Source organism: Euprymna scolopes, chromosome 15 (assembly GCF_053919585.1).
Source record: "Euprymna scolopes isolate OS-2025 chromosome 15, ASM5391958v1, whole genome shotgun sequence".
NCBI lineage: Eukaryota > Metazoa > Mollusca > Cephalopoda > Sepiida > Sepiolidae > Euprymna > Euprymna scolopes.
In genome coordinates this window covers 98,791,641-98,811,336 of record NC_136496.1, presented here as the reverse complement: position 1 = coordinate 98,811,336, position 19,696 = coordinate 98,791,641, and the positions used below count along the sequence as shown (strand labels likewise).

At 32.1% G+C, this 19,696-nt stretch overlaps 1 protein-coding gene across 2 annotated transcripts in view; it reads right to left on the bottom strand.

Moving 5' to 3' along the window:
* The window catches only part of LOC145294026 (cullin-associated NEDD8-dissociated protein 1-like), a 172,911-nt gene that overhangs the window by 62,988 nt on the left and 90,227 nt on the right, over window positions 1-19,696 (bottom strand). For both annotated transcript variants that reach the window (XR_013869806.1, XM_080140993.1), the window contains exons 14-26: window positions 17,081-17,192; window positions 16,274-16,367; window positions 15,767-15,884; window positions 14,203-14,334; window positions 13,555-13,588; window positions 11,472-11,571; window positions 11,151-11,236; window positions 10,006-10,206; window positions 9,324-9,395; window positions 8,867-8,956; window positions 5,326-5,393; window positions 4,251-4,345; window positions 2,937-3,040 (exon numbers count right to left, since the gene is read on the bottom strand). Coding sequence is in view for 1 of the 2 variants with exons in the window: in XM_080140993.1 (XP_079997119.1) it covers window positions 2,937-3,040; window positions 4,251-4,345; window positions 5,326-5,393; window positions 8,867-8,956; window positions 9,324-9,395; window positions 10,006-10,206; window positions 11,151-11,236; window positions 11,472-11,571; window positions 13,555-13,588; window positions 14,203-14,334; window positions 15,767-15,884; window positions 16,274-16,367; window positions 17,081-17,192 (1,306 nt within the window). In the remaining variant the exon portion in view is untranslated. The remainder of the gene's footprint in view (window positions 1-2,936; window positions 3,041-4,250; window positions 4,346-5,325; window positions 5,394-8,866; window positions 8,957-9,323; window positions 9,396-10,005; window positions 10,207-11,150; window positions 11,237-11,471; window positions 11,572-13,554; window positions 13,589-14,202; window positions 14,335-15,766; window positions 15,885-16,273; window positions 16,368-17,080; window positions 17,193-19,696) is intronic.

Below are 19,696 nucleotides of genomic sequence, written 5' to 3'. Positions count from 1 at the left end.
TTTATATTTATTTGTCTTTGAGGGACTTCATTCTTCACAAGTATTGATGTGCCTCCAGAAGCTCTGTCCGTATCTTTATTTATGTAGTTGTAAGATGTGTAGTGTTTTATGTTGATGGTATTATTTTCTTTCAGAAAGGTCTCCTGTAGACAGACAAGTGCTGGGCTCATATTTGTTATTAATAATGTGAGTTCATTTTGGTTTGCTTTTATCCCTCTGATATTCCATTGTAATATTTTGTTCATCATTTGGAATTGTGTTCAACTTCCATCGTCTCCAATCCCTCAAATCTATTTGCTGTCGGAGTCCCTGTTCGAGATATAGATCGGGATCTTTCTTTTCCTGTTTTTGTTTGTTTTGTTTTTTTTGTCTGGGGGGATTTTTGATTCTTTTCTGGCTTGTGATGTGTTTGATGGTTGTTCGGTTGTTTTTGTAGAAATGGTTTGTGGTTTTGTTTCTTTTTGTGGTTCAGTAGTGTCTTTACTTAATATTATCCTTGGATTGGTTGCAGACATTGCACTATTCATTTTCCTCATTTCTTCTAATAGTTCTTTCATTTCCTTTATTAGTTTGTTTAGGACATCAATTTTCTTGTCAGTTGTATCCGTTACATGTATATGACCATTTTGATTGTTGATTGGATTAGTTTTTTTTGTTGCATCTGCATATGTTTTAGTTTCGATGATTTTCCTGGCCTCTGGGTAGGATATATTCTTTATATGTTTTAGTTTGGTCACTTCTTTTTCTCTTTTCCATATTTCGCAATATCTAGAGCCAGCGCCATGGTTTCCCAGGCAGTTGGCACGCTTGAAATCTTTTCTGCAGTCAATGTGTGGGTCACTTTCTCCACATCTTCCACACACTGGTAATCGTGTGCACCGATCTTGATGGTGTCCAAACTTCTGGCACTTGAAGCATTGGAGGGGGTTTGGAATATAAATTTCTACATTTATTTTCATATATCCGACTTTCACTTCTTTGGGTATGGTGAGGGAATCGAAAGTTAGTATATATGTATTGGTATCGATTTTCTCACTGTTTTTTTTTAATTTGAACTCTGCGAACATCTAACACATTCTGTTTCTGTAAGTTTGTCCTGATTTCCTCCAAGGGACAAAGTGCAAGTTCGTGGCTTTTCACTACTCCTTTGCAGGTATTTAGGGTTGGATGTCTGTAGCATTTGACTTTGATGTTTTCAAATAATTTTAGTTTCAATATTTCTTTAGTTTGTTCTTCGTTATGGGTTTCTATTAGTAGGCTGCCGTTAAATTGTTTTTTAATAGACTTTGGTTTTAGAGTTTTAAGATTTTTTTCAATTTTAAAAGGTGATAGTTTGCTCAAAGGAGTTTCCTCCATTGATTCTATTACTACGAATGTTGACTTCCTTGGTTTTATCGTCTCTTCGTCAGAGCTACTGATGTCAGGGACATCAGAGTGGGTTCTCTTTGGGTGGTTGGGTGGTTTTTGGGAGGAATAAGCCATATATTTTGTTTTCTTTTTTCGTCATCTTTGTTCCCCACCCACCTCGGAGTCCTATTCCCTAACCCATTCGCCCAGCCTCTACAGGGATACAATGATGATATAACCGACTTTGGTGGTATCATAATGATTATCTGTTCTCTCTTGATATTGCTATGGGATCTGTAGCAATCCTGAGGGGTTTACAGCCTCGTCATCGATATTCACACCTAATCGATTGACCCTCAGCCACCGCTTTCCATCATATATTAGGGAGTAGGGTTATTTGTGGGAGAGGGGGGATGTGTTGTATTAGTAGTGAGTTTTTGGAATGGGCAATATATGGTGGGGCTTGGCGTGACTGGCCGATTGGTCGGATCGGGCCTCTCCGACCGCCCGTCTAATCGAAGTAAGGGCCAAAGTAATGTGTTGCGGTGCCTAAACTTCTATGTATCCTGGTTTAGGTTCGCTCAATCACCAGGATCACGTCCTAAGACTTTACGGGTAGCAACCCACGGCTAACTGGTTGCCCCATTGAGGGATTTTTACCCTTTGCAGGGGGGCAGTCGGTTTGTTCTCATGCCCTACCGACAGGGCAAAAAAATAAATAAATAATTTAATAGAATATATTTGTTTTCTTTTTCTTTCTTTTTTTGTTGTTTCTTTTCCTTTTTAAAATCTGTTTCTATTTAACCCATAGTTGGGACCCTAACAGGTACTACCACTCCGGGTCAGGGTGGACCTGGGAGCAATGGCAATTAAGAGGTGGCTCCACACTCCCCAAGCCCGTAAGCCGGACCTCACCATCGAATGTAGTTTAAGGTCATATCCAGGACCTTAAGTTGTTTTGTTAATTTTCAGATTACTGTAAAAACCCAGTGTGTGCATATATGTCTACAAAAGTAAAAACACACATGTGAGGATGGGGATGTTTTAAATTACACAAATAGATTTTCCTACCTATTTTTTCTATAATCTTTATTGTAATTGATTAAAAATAGTGAATTGATGATTTCATGGTGAGATTTTCACATTTTACTTGTGACATTTTCTATTCATTCATCCATTCGTGCCATTTTTTTTTTTTTTTTTTTTTTTTTTTTTTTTAAAACCAAAATATTTTTTATGACTTCTAATTGTACCAGTAGTTTAAAATTAATGTTCATTTGATCATTTGTACTAGCAATGGAAAATTTAAAAAAATGTTTTGGAATTGAAAATTGGGCTTAAATCTTTCCAGATTCCAAACCCTAAAAGTTTGATTTTTTTTTTTTTTTTCAATTCCTGATTAATTGCCTAAAAACCTAAATCTTAACAACTTATCTATACACTATGCTCCAATATCATGTTATATTTTGCATATGAAGTCAATTTTTTAATGCTGCTGAAATCAAGATACAGATAAAGAGATTTCCTGCTACATTATAATTCTAATGATCAAAATTAGAAATCATTTACATGAAGATGGCCGGACTTACCTCCTTCAGTGAATGTAACAAGAGATATTGTCTTTTCGGTTGATTCTTTATTTCTTCCAGGACAAAAGGAAGGAAATATGGAAGATTGCCCACACTTACATTACCTACAAGATTGAGAGAAAGTTACATATTACTTAGCAGTCACATGCTTTTCAAAAGATAGAAATGATTTAACAAATACATGCAAGGTTAAATGATTGACAAGATTTGACCAGTGGTTCATCTGTTGCAGCATATACAAATTAGTCGTTAAAAGACTAAACGGACATAGATGAGGACAATTTATATTTTTATTCTCATTTTAAAGAGAATCAAAAAGTTGATTGCTCACCTTAATAAACAATACCCTCCTCCATCTCGAAGAGAGAAATAATTACTGAAACAAATTGCCATAAGATGTTGATGTAATTAATTTTAAAATAAGATTTCATGACTTAAAAAAAAAAAAAAAAAAAAAAAAAGGGCAATATTGGGAGTTTTAAGACAAGATTTTATAAAGAAAAAGATTTGTTAAAGGAAAAGCAAAAAAAAATTTTTTTAAATATAAATAAGAGACTGTATTTCCTGCTTTTATCACAATACCCATGGAGGCTTAAATTCAATAAAAAATTTAATAAGAAATTACAAATATTGCTTGAAATGTACGTTACATAATACTTATTATAATATCTGATGATTTTCTTCAATTCCTAACTAAATGAACATTTTGCAATATATATATATATATATATATATATATATATAAGGTGGGTGTAGTTTGCTTGAAGCATTGTATAGTATGTAGTTAAATGGAATTGTAGAAGGCGGTACAATGCAGAAGTAACGGAAAGACACAGGCTGAAGCAGGTGAGAAATTTATTAATACAACTTATAAATACATGTGTACATATTCATATTTCATATACGCAGTATATTTATATTTGCACAGTGGTTACCTGGGAAAGTCGGTCTGGTGGTATGTCCGTGTAATATAATATTTTGAGAAAGATCTCTTCGTCAGATGTTTACTTGACTTTGACTACACGTTTGTCAAAGTCAAGTAAACATCTGACGAAGAGATTTTTCTCGAAATATTATATTACACGGACATACCACCAGACCGACTTTCCCAGGTAACCACTGTGCAAATATAAATATACTGCGTATATGAAATATGAATATGTACACATGTATTTATAAGTTGTATTAATAAATTTCTCACCTGCTTCAGCCAGTGTCTTTCCGTTACTTCTGCATTGTACCGCCTTCTACAATTCCATTTAACTACATATATATATATATATATATATATAAAAAAAAAAATGAACTGCTTACCTAAAGCATAAGATGCTGCCGCTTTAATTTCTTCATTTTGAGATGAAAATGATTCTAATATCACATTTTCAATTTTTCCATAACCACTGAGATCCCTAAAACAAAAAAATAATTTTGCCATTATTCAAAAGATAGGAGGCGGAGGAAAGACAACACCTTGCGTGTGATGGTGAAACTTATCTAACAATGATCGTTTCCTTCCCAGTAGAGCTGTCGAATAACAGACATACATCAAGAGCACTGGTAGAAAATTTGATAAATAAAAATGGTTCGTTTTAAAATTTCTGGTCAGTGGAAATAAAATATTTGAACTGTTATTGCATTAACATCTCAGACAACAAGAGCACACGATGGTAAATAAAAAAAAAAATGGTGCTCTGAAAGCACAAATAATAGCTGAAGAACTTTAGCCAGCAATATGCAAGAAAAAAACTTTATGAATGAATTGATATTTTCATCCAAACAGAGAGTAACTAACCAAACATAAGTCAGAGAGAAGAAGCTGGCAAATCAGCAGAGACGGGCCTGAATAAAACTAAGCACCAGCTCCAGGGATAGAGTACACATGCAACCTTTGTTACAGAGACTCACTATTGTATCAGCCTCATTAACCACAGATGTTGATGCTATAGCTAAAAAGAGCAATGGGATGCTACTCACGATCAATACTGAAAGATGGAGGCCTATTGATATTTCCATTTATTATTTTAGTAATGACTTGATATTTAAAAGAAATTAAAAATGTTTCTGCTCCCACCCTTCATCTTGATTAAAAAGATCATTTTTTTAATACTATAACACTGAAGAAAAAAAAAAAAAATGTTTATGAATCTCCTTAAGTGAGCATCATTTAACATGTAAATTGAGTAGACATTCTAGTTTTCAAATGGTTAGAAAAAAGGGGGAGAGGGAGCTTTAACAAAAATCTTATCAAAATAATAAAATTTAAAGTTTGATATGGAATTTTAAAGCAGGTTTCATAAAACTAAGAAAAAATGATATACTTTGTAGAATTTCATTCATAAAATAAAGGACAGAGTTTTGAGTTTACTTTAAAGAAATTAACAATACTTACATCTGTCTGCCTATTTCTCCCAAAGTTAACAATGAGAATAGTTTTACTGAATCTGAAGATTTAGTATGCTGGGGGAAAAAAAAAAAAAAAAAAAAAAAAAAAAAATTTATAAATAAAATAACACGACAAAACTTTAAATTTAAAAATCACAAAACTAAATTCCTTAAATGTTCGTCTCCATGTATGTAATTGAGTGACAACATATCTTAGTTTGCTTAAAAAAAAAAAAAAAAAAAAAAAAAAATTTACAAATTAACTTGGAAAATTTATAAAAAAAGAAAAAATGCAGTTACAATTTGACAAAGTTATTTTTCTAACTGAAGAATTATCACTGAATAAGGAACATGACTTGCATACAGAGTGAGCAACATATTTTGATAAAGCAACTGAGCATTTTCTTCTTTTTTTTTTTTTTTACTAGTTCCGTTGATACTAATATAACTTTAGAACTATGCGATTATGTTTTCACCTCATTACAATCCACACAAAAAACTTGAAAACATTGATAATGTATAAAGGTTGATTTTCTTTTCTGATACATCTATCTAAATTAAACACATGAGAGCTGTCCAATGTGGAATCATTATGAGGAGGATTGTAAAATCTATATCAGCGTGGATGCTGTTACTATTAATAATAATAAACTGCCACATGGAAGGTGTGTATTTAAAGATATTTTAGAAAATTACAAAATACAAATGTAGATTTCAAAAGACCATGTATAAGATCTACTGGACTGTTGCAAGATTTGTCGCTGTATAAAACTTTGAGCGTTTAATAATGAGGAAGGCAAAATGAAGATTAGCTATTATGGAAAACAATTCTCTGCTGCATGTCTGGAATTACAGTGACGGACCACATTTGCAATAAGGTTATCTGAAAGCGCTACAGCATTGCACCGATTGAAGACAAAATAAGGGAATAGCAGCTCAAATGGTTTGGACATGTGCTGAAGGTCAACAACGATGCCATTGTGAAACTCACCTTTACACAACAAGTCACTAGAAAGCAACTAAAGAGTATGTTGATGATGAGATTGGCAGAAATACTGCACAAAATTCTGTAAAGTCTGCTCTCACCAATCCAGTGATTGTGTCAAGGGAAAACAAAAATCCATCATTGCAAACCCAAGTGCAGCTCAATAAGAAATATGCATATTTTGATAATTATTTCAATTCCATGAACCTGACAGAATCCCTGTAGAAAGAGAACTTGTGGAACCATCCACTTAAATCAATGTGGTGTGTTTGCACATATTAAAAACTGCAAACTAAAAAAGTCCAGTGAGAAAGTAAACTGCTATAACTTGGAATTTGAAAAATAAATATTTTGATTGTAAAATGCATTGGCAATACTATCACCACACAGTATATATAAACTCTTGCAATATAGAAATTACAAGAGATTTAATAAAAATAATCAGCTTCATTCATATTAGCATATTTTATTTATTTATTTTTTAGCTAAGCCAATAAATAGCAGATGCATTGTTTTAGTTTGTCTTAGACATGATTGCTCTTATATTTGGTGGTGTCGTGCTGTCCCTGGAGAACCCCCAAAACATTTTCTCAACAGGACTTTCACTTGGAACATGCTTACTGGTCTCATTGACGAATTCATTTCCTGGAAAAGATAAGCTCCCTTAACTACAAAATTTCTCATGATAAAAAATTCAACACATCTTTTTTGATAAAGGTAACAAGAGAGGACACCAGGCACAAAAGTTACACCTCCAGTGAATGCTATAATTGCATTGTGCAGGAAAAGAAAGTAAAGAATGCTTTTAAATTTTTACCATTTTTAACAAGTTTAAAATTCTAACATAGAAAGATCCCCCTCCGCCAAAAGTTCTTCATTTTCTTTTATATATTCAATAAACCTCATCATTTTTTTTTTATAACATTACGTAACAATGGTTCTGATATTTTTTTTTTTTTTTTTTTTTAGAGAAAAACTATGTATTATAATTTTAATGGACATTATTTGGTGCAATGAATGATTCAATCAAATTGACGTGCATCAAACAGACTGGATTTATGTGAAATCACAATTGCAGATCTTTATTTTATTTTTTATTTTTTTAAATTAATAAACTGAATGAAGGTCTGTGACTACACATATAAATTGTATTCCTATGAAACCAACAGTTTTTTCTCCAATTTTTAATGAGTATACTTTATTTAAATATACAATGTCTGCCATAAATAACTATATAATTTTATTATTTCAACATAAGTGTAATATGCAAAAAAAAACAAAAAAAAGTGGCATTCACTCCAGGTGGATTGAAATGGCTTCTACAAAAGGGGGAAGTATCCAAGATATCAAATTGATAAGCAGTTCCCACTCGCATATATGATCAGGGAAGATGACGTTATAATTTTGCAGTTCTCGCAGGGAGACGATGTTCTACATAGTGCCTGGTTTTCTAAATCGTCCCTCATCTAGTACTGACTAGGCTCAACATTATTTAACTTTAATGATCTAACTAGAATCAGTGTGTCAATATGATTATATTGCATATGTAACATGCAATTACAGCAGAGAAACTAAAAAAAGATACACTTGCGTTTTTTGCGCCATAAAACTTGTTTATTAAAACAAGTAAAGCTTAGTGTTCTCTCCATGAAGATTAATGCACTTTGCGAATTTTTCAGGGATCGAGTAGAATAGCAGCTCTAATTGGTTTCTTAAATTCAACAATGCTGTAAAGTATAATTTCCGCTTTCGAATGACATGAAATAGAAGGAACGTTTAAGTATCAACAAAGTTACAAACTAAAAGAAAATATGCATAATTAATCAACAGCTATGCAGAACATTGCTAATATAAATAATAATTCCTGTACTTGAAAAATTACTAACAGGATGTTATTCATTTTTTGTTTTACAGCATATCAACCACTTTTGGATCATTTAATTCCAAAACATTAATTGTAATGTGGTGGTTAGTTGTTTTTGGTCTTTCTTGCGGAATCTTGTAATATTTTGTTGTATATTTTAATCTTTCAGAAATTCAATTTTTTTTCTGGATCTATTTTGTTAAATATCAACAAGACTATTCTGGTAATGCATATGATGTACTGTGTAGGGCTCCTGACACGTTATGCAAATACGTATCTCTCTCCTTTTAGTAGGAGGGAGTGACAGGAGTGTGACCTATTGTAATCTAGTTATTACCTCATCTTTTGACATCTTTTTATAGCTCTTATTCTGATGTTTGGTGTTACTTTGAATAGTTTATTCTCTGTACACGAGTTTCAATGTTCTTGCCATTTTCTTTTTATATATTTTGGATTTTAGGACTGTATGAAGGATTTTTCCCCATTGTATGGTTTTGTTGAAGTAACTCTTGCTGCTTTATCCATTTTTTCATTCATGTAGATGCCGATGTGGCTTGGAATCCAGCAGAAGATTATATATTTATTCGTTGGTATGGTGTTTATTTAGTTTTGTAATAAAGGGATTTGTAATATTTTTTCTTTCAGTGATATCAGAAGGCATCTGTTAATATTGTTATAAATAAAATGTTATATACTTACCCTAATATCGGTAACAAATTGGTTAATTACTTTGGGAGCTTCTGTTTGTCCTATTATTGCAGCTACACATTTCGCAATAGAATGAAATGCCTGGAATAAAATCAAATGTTTTTTTTAATCAATGAAGTTGAGACAAAAAAAAAAAAAAAAAAAAAAATGCATAAAAAACTTACCCTCATGAAAATTATGACAGACTGGCCAACAGACAAGTCTGTCATACTTAAGTTTGAAGCCTGGCGAGTACAATGATCATAACGTTAAATATGGTAACAAAAATGAATACAGCACAAGACAAACAGCAATTTATATCGAACACTAGAAGAAAAAAAAAATTTGGTTTCTACATAACTGTACATCTTTTCTAGATATTTTTTTATTTTTTTTTATTAAAAAAAAAAAAAAATACTTCATAATTAACAAAAGAGATAAAAAACAAAACAAAGACAAACACACAAACCTGTTTATGTACAGCCAAAACAGCATTACTGGACTGTACCATAGGAGGATTATATACAGGTGTAATGAGCATCTGAAATGTAAAAGGCAAATTTAAAATCAATTCTATGAAGACAATCGAGATATTTTTGGCTTTTTAATTATTGTAACTACATTTCGATTTTGTAAAAAAAAAAAAAAAAAACTTGGCAACTTTTCAAAACTTTAAAATTTGGAAGAATTTAAACAAGTACTACTCCCTCCATGAATTTCAGGTTTCAGAGGGGGAGATTGACACTACAAATTAGATAAACTGGATAGGCAGACATACAAACAAACACACACACTAACAGATAGGTGAGATTTATATTAAATGATATTACGTTAGTATTAGTTATTGTTAGTATGAATGCAAGTTTTGAAAGAGGAGGGAGGATATTCTGATACAAGATAAAAGGGTTCATGGGCTGAAAAAGATCGAGAACCGTTGAATTAAATTATTTTGAGTTTTAAAATTCTTAGCAAATCCCTATGTTTTTAAAGGCTGAGTTTTAACAGCTATTCAGATCCAATAATTTCATGATACCAAATATCTTAATGAAATTTAACTTTATTATATTAGTCAACTACTTGTACTACTACCACCACCTGGCATAGAAAAACAGTCAAAATATTTTACAATATGAAGTGAGGATAATACGTACCTGAAGAAGATCCCTCGAACTTAGTTTGGACAAATCAGCATTAACAAGAGCTTTGAAAAATTCTAGGATGGAATCAAGGGCACCACCTTGCAATAATGGAGATTGCACTAGTAGCAAAATCTGTGGCAGCATTTCTTGTTGAATATTTGTCATGGAAGCCGGGTGAATGTGAGAGATGGACGTGAGTAAGTTGAGAGTTAGCTGAATTTAAAGAAAAAAAGAAAAAGTAAAAACTAGGCTAAAGCCAAAAGAAAAACTTGTTTTTTTTTTTTTATATCTTAAATATAATGGATTGCAGTCACATTAATCACATTAACTAAAAAAAAAAAAACAAACCATGTCAACTGAAAACAATTTCACTCATAATTTAACTTTAAAAATAAATTACATTCACATTTAAAATAAGCAGACATTTTATTAAAATTAAATTTCAGTAAAATGCAGATGTAGAATTAAAATTTGAAAGTATTCACAATTGAAAAGGTGAGGAAAGAAGTTTAAACCTTATCTAATTTACAGAGATATGAGCGGTCAATCAGCTAAAAATCAGCTGAAATCAAGCCTTGTAATAAGGATGCAAAGCTGTAGAAGTTTTTAAATTTTTGTAAAAGTTTCCCATCTCTAAATCTAACATTGGAGAAAAAACATCGACACAATTTCTCCTTAAATATATAGGTAAATACAGGGTGAAACAATAAAATTGTTGCCCCTGAAAAGATGTGATTCCATTTCCATTTGATGAAAACCGGTTTTCTTTTTTGTTGCTGACCATCTACTGGTTAGCCAGTTGTGTACAAATCTCAAGAGTGATAGGAGCCTTCTATCATGTCTGAAAAATGACACAATGTTCAACATTGTGTTTAGATCGGAGATGCGCCACTGTTCAACTCCTGCTCTCTACCAATCCAAGTTATGACAACAGGACCATTGACAGCACCCTCAAAACGCATCACTAGATTGCCACAAATAACAGGGACATGCCCAGGGTGATAACAGTTTCTGACCACGGTTATGGTCTTTGGTGTGGTTTTAAGTGAGGGCCACATCATATCTTCGTGGTCAGCTTGAATTTTAACACCAAAGTGGAAAAAAAAAAAAAAAAAAAAAAAAAAAAAAAGAAAGAAAAAAAAAGCTGGTTGTCTCACCTGAGACACATGAAGATCATTCTCATTAATCAGCGGAGGCATTTCCTCCATCATATTGCTAATCATTTCAGGAGTAACAGCAGGACCTAAAAAGAAAAGGAGAAAAAAATTATAGTAAGAAGTATGAATATGTCCTGCAATGCTGAAATATACTAATATTTCTCGAATTATTGGTTACGACAAGAACTGAATTAATGATTTTCATTTAGAAGAGCAGAAGAAAAATTTTCCCAAATATTTCACTTTCTAACTTGATAAATATAAAGGCATAACATCCACAAGCTACAGGATTTTTGAGTTTTTATTTTTACTAAAACTTACCATAATTCTTTACAAGAATATCCAAACAAGCCAAAGTTTTTAACTTCAGAGCCCGATGATTCTTTCTGAGGAAAGTTGAAAGGATAGGAATGGCCTCATCCTATAGACATAGAAAAAAGTCAGTTAATGAAATAAGGCAGAGAGAGAGAGACACACACACACACAATGAGAGAGAATCACAGAGCGAAAGGCAGAAAAAGAGAAGCAAACTTGTATTTTAGTATTAAAAAAAAAGTTTTAGTTTTTTTTTTTATATCAATCATTAGGACTTTGTTAGAAGAGCAAAATTTGAAACTTTGAATTTCAAGTAAAACCAATGGTATCTACTTAACGGTCATATCAAATTTAATAATATATCCTAAAATTATGAAAAATAAGATAGAAAATTTATTATTAATGGAAATAATTTGAAGAAATTTCAAGTTTATAGAGAAACACTCAGGGATAGTAACTGATGTCTGTCTTGTTACAATTAATGGTGAATATCACAATCATGTATTTGTTAAAGTACATGTTTTATGTAATCATGCAGTAATATTCAACTAATAGTGCGTGTGACCATTGACATAAAAAAATAAGTAGATACCATTATTTTTTTAATAAACATTCATATTTTGACTTTCAGATTTTGCTCTTTTACTGAAGTGCCCAAACATTTTAACAATTCATTCATGTATAATGATAGACATTTTTAATAGTAATTAACCCTGACAACTTTTGTTCAAGTTAAATGACATCTCAGTTATTCCAAGTAAGCAAGTCAATACCAATGACCTAAAATATGAGAAGTTAGAATCACTGCTTGAGGAGTAAATATATTCAGAAATTTTATTTAGATATTCTAATTGTATGTTACTAAATATGATACAAAAAAAAATATAATGGTGTTGATGATAAATTTGACTATTCAGAAAGGGAAAAATTAAAAATCAAAGCCAAAAACAAATAAAAAAAATTTGTAATAGCCAATAATTGATGCATTTTCCAAATTCAAAATCATCTTAGAGTCTTTTGACTAATGCAGCTCACTAGAGGCTCCGCCATGGCCTTTATGTAGGAAACTTCTCTTACATCTTAGAAAAACACCTGAACAGCAGTTTATTCTGGACAATTGGCTCGTTCTTTATGTAGCAGGCGATACAATTTGTGATTTTATCAATGGCGCTCCATACATAATAGTTCATGAGGTTGCAATGAGGTGAGATTTTTACGGGTGAAGGTATAGATAGATGTTGGGATCTGTAAAATCATGGAACTTCTCAGTCACTTCGAGTTTTTCTGGAGGTGTGATATCAAGCAGAGTCCTGCTGTCACATATATGGTCTTCTTATAGTGCTTTTAACAGTGACCAGCAATTTAATATAGCCACCTGAATGGAGTCCTTTCTGAAAATGTAGGTTATCACCACATGGCCTTCACTGGAAACGCAAAGAAAATCAATTTCGAGGAAAATTGGTCTTCAAGATGAGCAGGACTGTGCAGATTGTTGGCAAACAGTGTTCCTTTCGTCCTAAGGACAAGAACGTCTCTGGTTTGACCTTGCTGAGATGTATCTTGGCTTTCATAAGGCGGTTCTCTTTGCAGTGAGAAGTTGGCTCTTGCTACTCTTGTATGAAGAACAGTGACGATCCTCGTCAAACATGGTCTTTATAATCTCCAATGTGACACCCATCTTTATAACCAAAGTTTGCATTGTCTTGACATTTTTTTTTTTTTTGCAGTCAGAACATTTGCTATGATCTTTACTGCTGCTCACAATTCTCCAGATAACAAAGCTGCATCTAAAATTTCTGAATCCGGGACAAATGATGCAATTCACTCACTTTCAATATTTAGGTGCTTTCCAGTCGTCTATGATGCTCAACTGTCAAATTTGCAAATTACAGAAACATTAACATTACTAAAATTAAATATCAAAATTGTCTTGAAACAATTTTATTTGGTTAGAATGTTTATACTTCCAAGACTTAGTCTGTAACAACTAGTTAATGCGACAAACAATTTTGTTTAATACCTATAGCAGAAAAGAACAAAAATTGTTTTAAAAAAAAAAAAAAAAACAAAAAAAAAAAAACAAACTTACCAAAACCGGCCTCAAATCAATTTTTAGTGGTGAACTGAAAAAGAAAAGTAAATTTTTTTTTTATGTGATTTCATAGTTAAAATTAATGATAGTTCAATTTTCTAGAAGAAAAAAAAAAAAAAAAAAAAAAAGGTACTTATCAAGAATTATACCTACTTTAAACAACTACATTGCAGAAAAATCTTTAGAGGTCATATTCCAAAAATCAAATTGATCAATAGTTTTGTTTCTTTTAATATAGAAAATTTATTTTTTAATATTTTTAGAAATTTTAATAGGTAATTGTAGCTATTAGAACATTCAGTGATTTGAATTTAATCATCTCCCCCTTATTTATAAAACATGGCAGACCAAAAACTGTCTCGCTTCTTAAAATTGTATTTTCTAAAAAAAAAAAAAACAAAAAACAAAACTACTTGATCAATTTACAATAAGGTTTAATTCTAAATAAGCACCCCCCCCAAATTTTTCTTATTACTCAGTTTTTACAGCGATGCTTATAATATCATAATTAAATAAGACCATGTATTCATATCACAAAATGAGTTCAATACACTAGAAACATTTGTCACTTGTAGGACGCATAACTTGGTTGAAGATAAAGATTTGTAGAAATACTTTTATCATCTATATTAAAAGGAGACTTACCCGGCAATCATGCTGAAGGCATTAACAGCAGTTAAGCGAGTGATTTCATTCTTTAAGCGTTCCAGAAGAATCGGCAGGCAGACTTTTAATTCTTCATTCAAACTATCACCAAGATTTCGCATGATTTGTCCCCTGAGAAAAGAAATTTGTTTAAACAAAAAGATAAAAACCATACAATTGCTTTTTTTTTTTTTTCCTTTATAAGTTTTTACAAAACTTATAAAAAACTTTATTTAAAAAATTTTTAAAGTAAAGGCAAAGGTCTACATGATCAGCTAAACTTGAAAATGCACAAACACCCACAAAGTTTGCATTAAAAACAAAACAGATCTATATTAAAAAAAAAAAAATCCATATTTAGGGAATCAAATGGGAATTTATATAATTTAATGTTATCAAGATATACACATCTTTTCATGTTATCAGTCTGTTTCCAGCCATTAAAGGGAGGTAAGTGATTATTTTTTCAAAGAGTTATTTCTCTTCTGCCAACTCAAGTTGTTGCGTGCATGCGCACATGTATATATGCATGTTCGGAGAGAGAAAGAGACAGGAATGGGCTGGGAAAGAAGAAAGAGGGGAGAGCAGAGGGATGATAATAGTTATATTACACTTGCTTAATTTAAGATAAAAAGATAGCATGAATTTCAAATGGCAGAAAATACTATTATAATCATTTTTAGATTTCTAACATATCTCCAAATGACAAAATTGGTAGAAAAATACTTTTTGTTAAAATAATACCATTAAAATGTTAATGAATACATCTCGCACACAATGATACTTAAAATTTAGTGATTATTGATAGTAAATATATTTATGAAATGCCTTGACATTAAATTTAACTGAATCTAAGTGACCTTGTCAATGCGTGCAGAATGGTCTACCAATCAGGAGTTGCATCTTCTGCTTGTGTGACTTATTTTTCGGCATAACTTCTGATCCAGGGCAAGTTCGTTGATAGATTTCCAACTGTTGAGAGATGTCGAATTAAAAACATTTTCTCCCCAACTTCTCCTTGGCTTTCTTTTGCTTTCTAATATACTCCCAAAACATAACCGAGAGGCCACTGGTTGATCATTTGACATGGACAAATGAAAATTTAAGTTTTACTTTTGATTTTATCAAATAGAGGGGGTCGGGAAGTAGTTTGACGGAGGGTGGATATTTTTTTTTTTTTTGATTTGGCGATGTCCTGTAATGAAACGCATTATGTGATTTTGAAACACCTTGACGTGATTGGCTAGTTGTGATGTAATCAAGGCCATATAAAACTACTGGGAGAACAAATAAACTTACTTTAAGTTATCAGCACCCTTTTTGATTTTAGAATGGTGCTGTGTTTTTGGAAAGTATACAAAACTATTGTCAATTTTTAGTCTCCAGATGTGAAACTTGATATACAGCAGATTTGAACCTTTGAAACAAATTTGGTTTGGTTTTTAGTTGGTAAAAATAGCCGCTAAGGTGTCAAATTTTTTTTTAAATTGAAACTTTAGTATGGTACTCTACACAATTTTGTTTTAAATTCATTCATATAATCAAAGCAAGTAATATTACTTACATACAGGTGATAGCTCTTTCTTTCACCTCTTGATCAATATCTGCAGCCTTTAACCGACACAATACACAACCATATAAATCCTTCACAAAAGGTTCAAAATCAAAATTATATGGGGCACCTAGAAAAAGAAAGAAAGAAAAAAGACGGTTTAATTAAAAAAAATAAAATAAAGAAAGAATAATTTAATTAATTAACAAGGAGGCAAATGAATAAAATGACTGCTTTTGTCCTGTTGGCCTGGATGGTTGAGAGCAAGCTCTAGGTGTTTCCACGAATCGTGGTGATGGAGAGGCACTCGTAAAATCAAGTCAATTCAGGATAGCACATCATTAACAGACCTGACAGTGTTTTTCTCTTTGCAAAGAATAAGTCACAGGATGTGACTTGTGCTATCACTTATATGCTCTTGTCAGTGTCAGAATTGGTAACAAATCCTGGACATTTACCAAAGAAACATGGTATTAGTAATAATACAAAAAAAAAAAAACACCCAGCAAAGATACTGACCTAAAGGTCGTATAAGCTTTACAAGCTGCTGCATCACTAACAAAGCTTCCGATGTGATTTTATAGAATGGATCATTCACAGCAGAAATAATTGGCTGAAAAGAGAAGAGACCATTTGTTATAAAGTCATTTTCATTCATTTATTGATAAAAACAGTTTTGAATATTAAGTACATTAATGTACAGTCAGAGGAAATGCATAGATTTGCAAATTGAAGGAAAAAAATAATACATGAAAAATATACCAAACTGTATCACTACATCTTTGTCTTCTTTGCCTCCACTCAGAAATACAATTTTTAGAATAATTTAATTTATATTCTACAGTAATCATTTAAAATTTTGATTGTCGCAGTTGCAGAGAAGGTGACTGTGTGGTCTCCACTTCCCAATCCAATATCCAGATACTTTCCAATAAGCTTTTGTGAAAAACATGACAATGATAAGGATTGGTAATTTGTTAAGAGTTTTATAATAATGTTAGTACGAGTGACACAAAAGGTATTAGTATTAAAGGCAGCATGTTTTTGTCATCAAGAATGAAGGGTTTGTTAACACATGTTGCGCTAATCACCAGTTGTATTGTTATAAGCTGTGGTAGGTATTAATTTAACAGTGGTTGATGAGGCAACAATAGTCATTCTGATGTTGCTAGTATGTCTATGGTTGCCTATTTGATTTAAGCAGTTAAGCTGGCTTTGAAGACGGGATGACGTTCTATTAAAACGTCTCCATCCCACAACCTGCATAAAAATTGATAACCTTTAAAATATGTAGGAAGAAGATATCAAGTGAAAAACAATACTTACAGGCACAAGAACCTCAATATGTGGATGAAACACGTCAGGACTATGGTTCACCATCAGACAATTAAGGAATGATAATGTATCGATTTTCATATTGGAGCTAAAACTTCTATCACTGAAAGATAAAACAAAATCTATATATATAAAAGCGAAAATGTGTATGTATGTATGTTCGCTTTTTGTGTATGTCTGTAAAAGGCTTTTTTGCTGGACTTTTCGGTTGGCTCATTCCTTCTTAAAACTTTTTATATCACTTCTAAATGATAATATATATGAGTTATGAACGGGGGTCGCCTGTCTATTTAATTTGCCCGACTTTCACGAGTTATTTTTTCCAGATTTTAAGAGTGTCCCATGTATCTTTTGCTTTTCAGTATAAAACAAGTGAAAGCTGGCTTGTAGCCGCGTCATGTTTCAAGGTCAAACATCACGCGACGTAAGGTTCTTGCACCTGTTAATTTCATTTTATAAACGTTAAATTAAGAGATCTTTCATTCCTCTTCTCTTGTGGTCAAGATGGCTAGGTCCCAGGGTTTTTTTCCATTTTGTTTCCATCTCCACGTCAAAGGTTTGGGGGTTTCAAGCCTACTCCCCCCCCCCTTTTTTTTTTTTTTTTTTTTTTTTTTTACACCCCCAAACGCCCGGCCAACGTTTTTTTTTTTTTTTTTTTTTTAAAAACAGGGTTGTTTTGATCATCCCCCCCCACACACACACCTACAAACACCCGGGCCATGCCAGGTACCTCCTCCTAGTCTATATATAAAAGCGAAAATGTTTGTGTGTGCGTTTTTGTGTATGTCTGAGAAAGGCTGTTTTCCGAGAAGCGATCAGTTGGCGCACAACTTAAAACTTTTTATATTGCGTCGAAATCATAATATTTTTGAATTAACGGGGGTCACCTGTCTATTTAATTTGCCAGACTTTCAAAAGTTAAACATTTTTTGATCGCCACATGTGGATTTGACTTTTTCGTATAAAAAAGAAAAAAAAAAAAAAAAAGCGAACAGACCTGCAGTAAATAAAATACTGCCCTGCACTGAAAGTTGACCTCATTAAGTCAAGTACGGGCACTTGCCAATTCTTAATCTTACTTAAATAAATTCAAACATGTTTCCATTAAACGTCGCACATTTTTTTATTTTTTTTTTACACTTTATTATTTTCCAACTGTGCGTCAAGGCTTCGGGTTCAATCCTTCCTAAATACCTACCAAAACTTAAAAAAAAACAAAAAACAAACATCCGGGCAACAATTTTTATTTTGATTTACCCAAAAACACACACACCTCCAAACACCCGGACAATGCTGGGTACCCCCTGCTAGTTTTAATATAAAATAAAGATTTCATTCATTTCATTCACAATAAAAATCTAAAATAGTCAAAAAGAAACATTTCACATTAAATTTTTGATGCTTATGCATTTTTGTTACCAAACTATTTTTTTAAAAAGTATTTTAAAGTTAAATGCAAGTTTTACAATATTTTTTTTTTTTTTTAATTAAATTGTTAAATGAAAATAGATAGAAAACACCCTCTCCTCCCCATGTTAAAAACGGCTCTCTAAATAATAACATTTCAGCACGGTAACAAAAGTGCAAAAAGACCAAATTTTTTAAAAATATAATATAGCACAACATTTTTTAATGTTAAAATCTTTGATTACTCATCATGTGTGATGATAATCCTACCTTTGCCACTAATATATATGTGTACATCTGTGATTTATACTGTTAGACAGAGAAAATAGGTACAATCACAAACAAATAATGCATATTTATTGCTATGGTTCTTCAGATGTCTGGTTCCATGGATGATTTCTGTACCCCCTGCAGTTTTTCACTCTTGTTGAGAGCTGGCTGCCACCAGATGAGCAATTGAGTTACAGTGCTTTTCAGCTGGCTTGGATGCAGACTGCATTTTAGCTTATCTTTATAGTATTTTTTCTGACTTTTTGCCCAAGAGACAAGCTAAACATGTAACTTTTTATTTAAACCATTATTGTTATTAATCAGAGTTAAGGAGCCCGAGGTTTTAGAAAAAAAGCAGAATTGGATCCATAAGAATGCTAGGTATCAGAGTCTAATCTAGTTTTTAATCTTCAAAAAATTGCCAGTCTAAATAGTGGAAAATTTTAAATAAAAGGAGCCAGTCAAATATTATTAAATTCTACAAGTCTAAGTCAGACCATATACCTTCCCTGGTCATTATTTACTTTATAAATAATTCTATTAGATTTGCAACCTTCAAGTGAATTGTTCGCACATGCAGGGTTTTCTCTCCTGCATTCAATGTTAATGATTACTTTTACAGTATAAAGATCATGGCCATGGAAGAACAAACTGTTTAAGTAGTAAAAGTACATTTTATGTTTTCATTATATACTAGCAGAGGTACCCGGCGTTGCCCGGGTGTATGTAGGTGGTGTAGTAAGGTATGTACAAAAGAAATTAATGGCGAAAAGGGGAAGAGAAAGTCAACCACCACCTAGGTTGACTTCAACCAGAATTATTCCTGGCTGACTGATTGTGACATCACTTGGAACTCAAATAATGGCTCTTCAAAATCACCTGCACAGCTGATGCAAGAAATACAGATTCCTTAATGAAATGGCTATTATA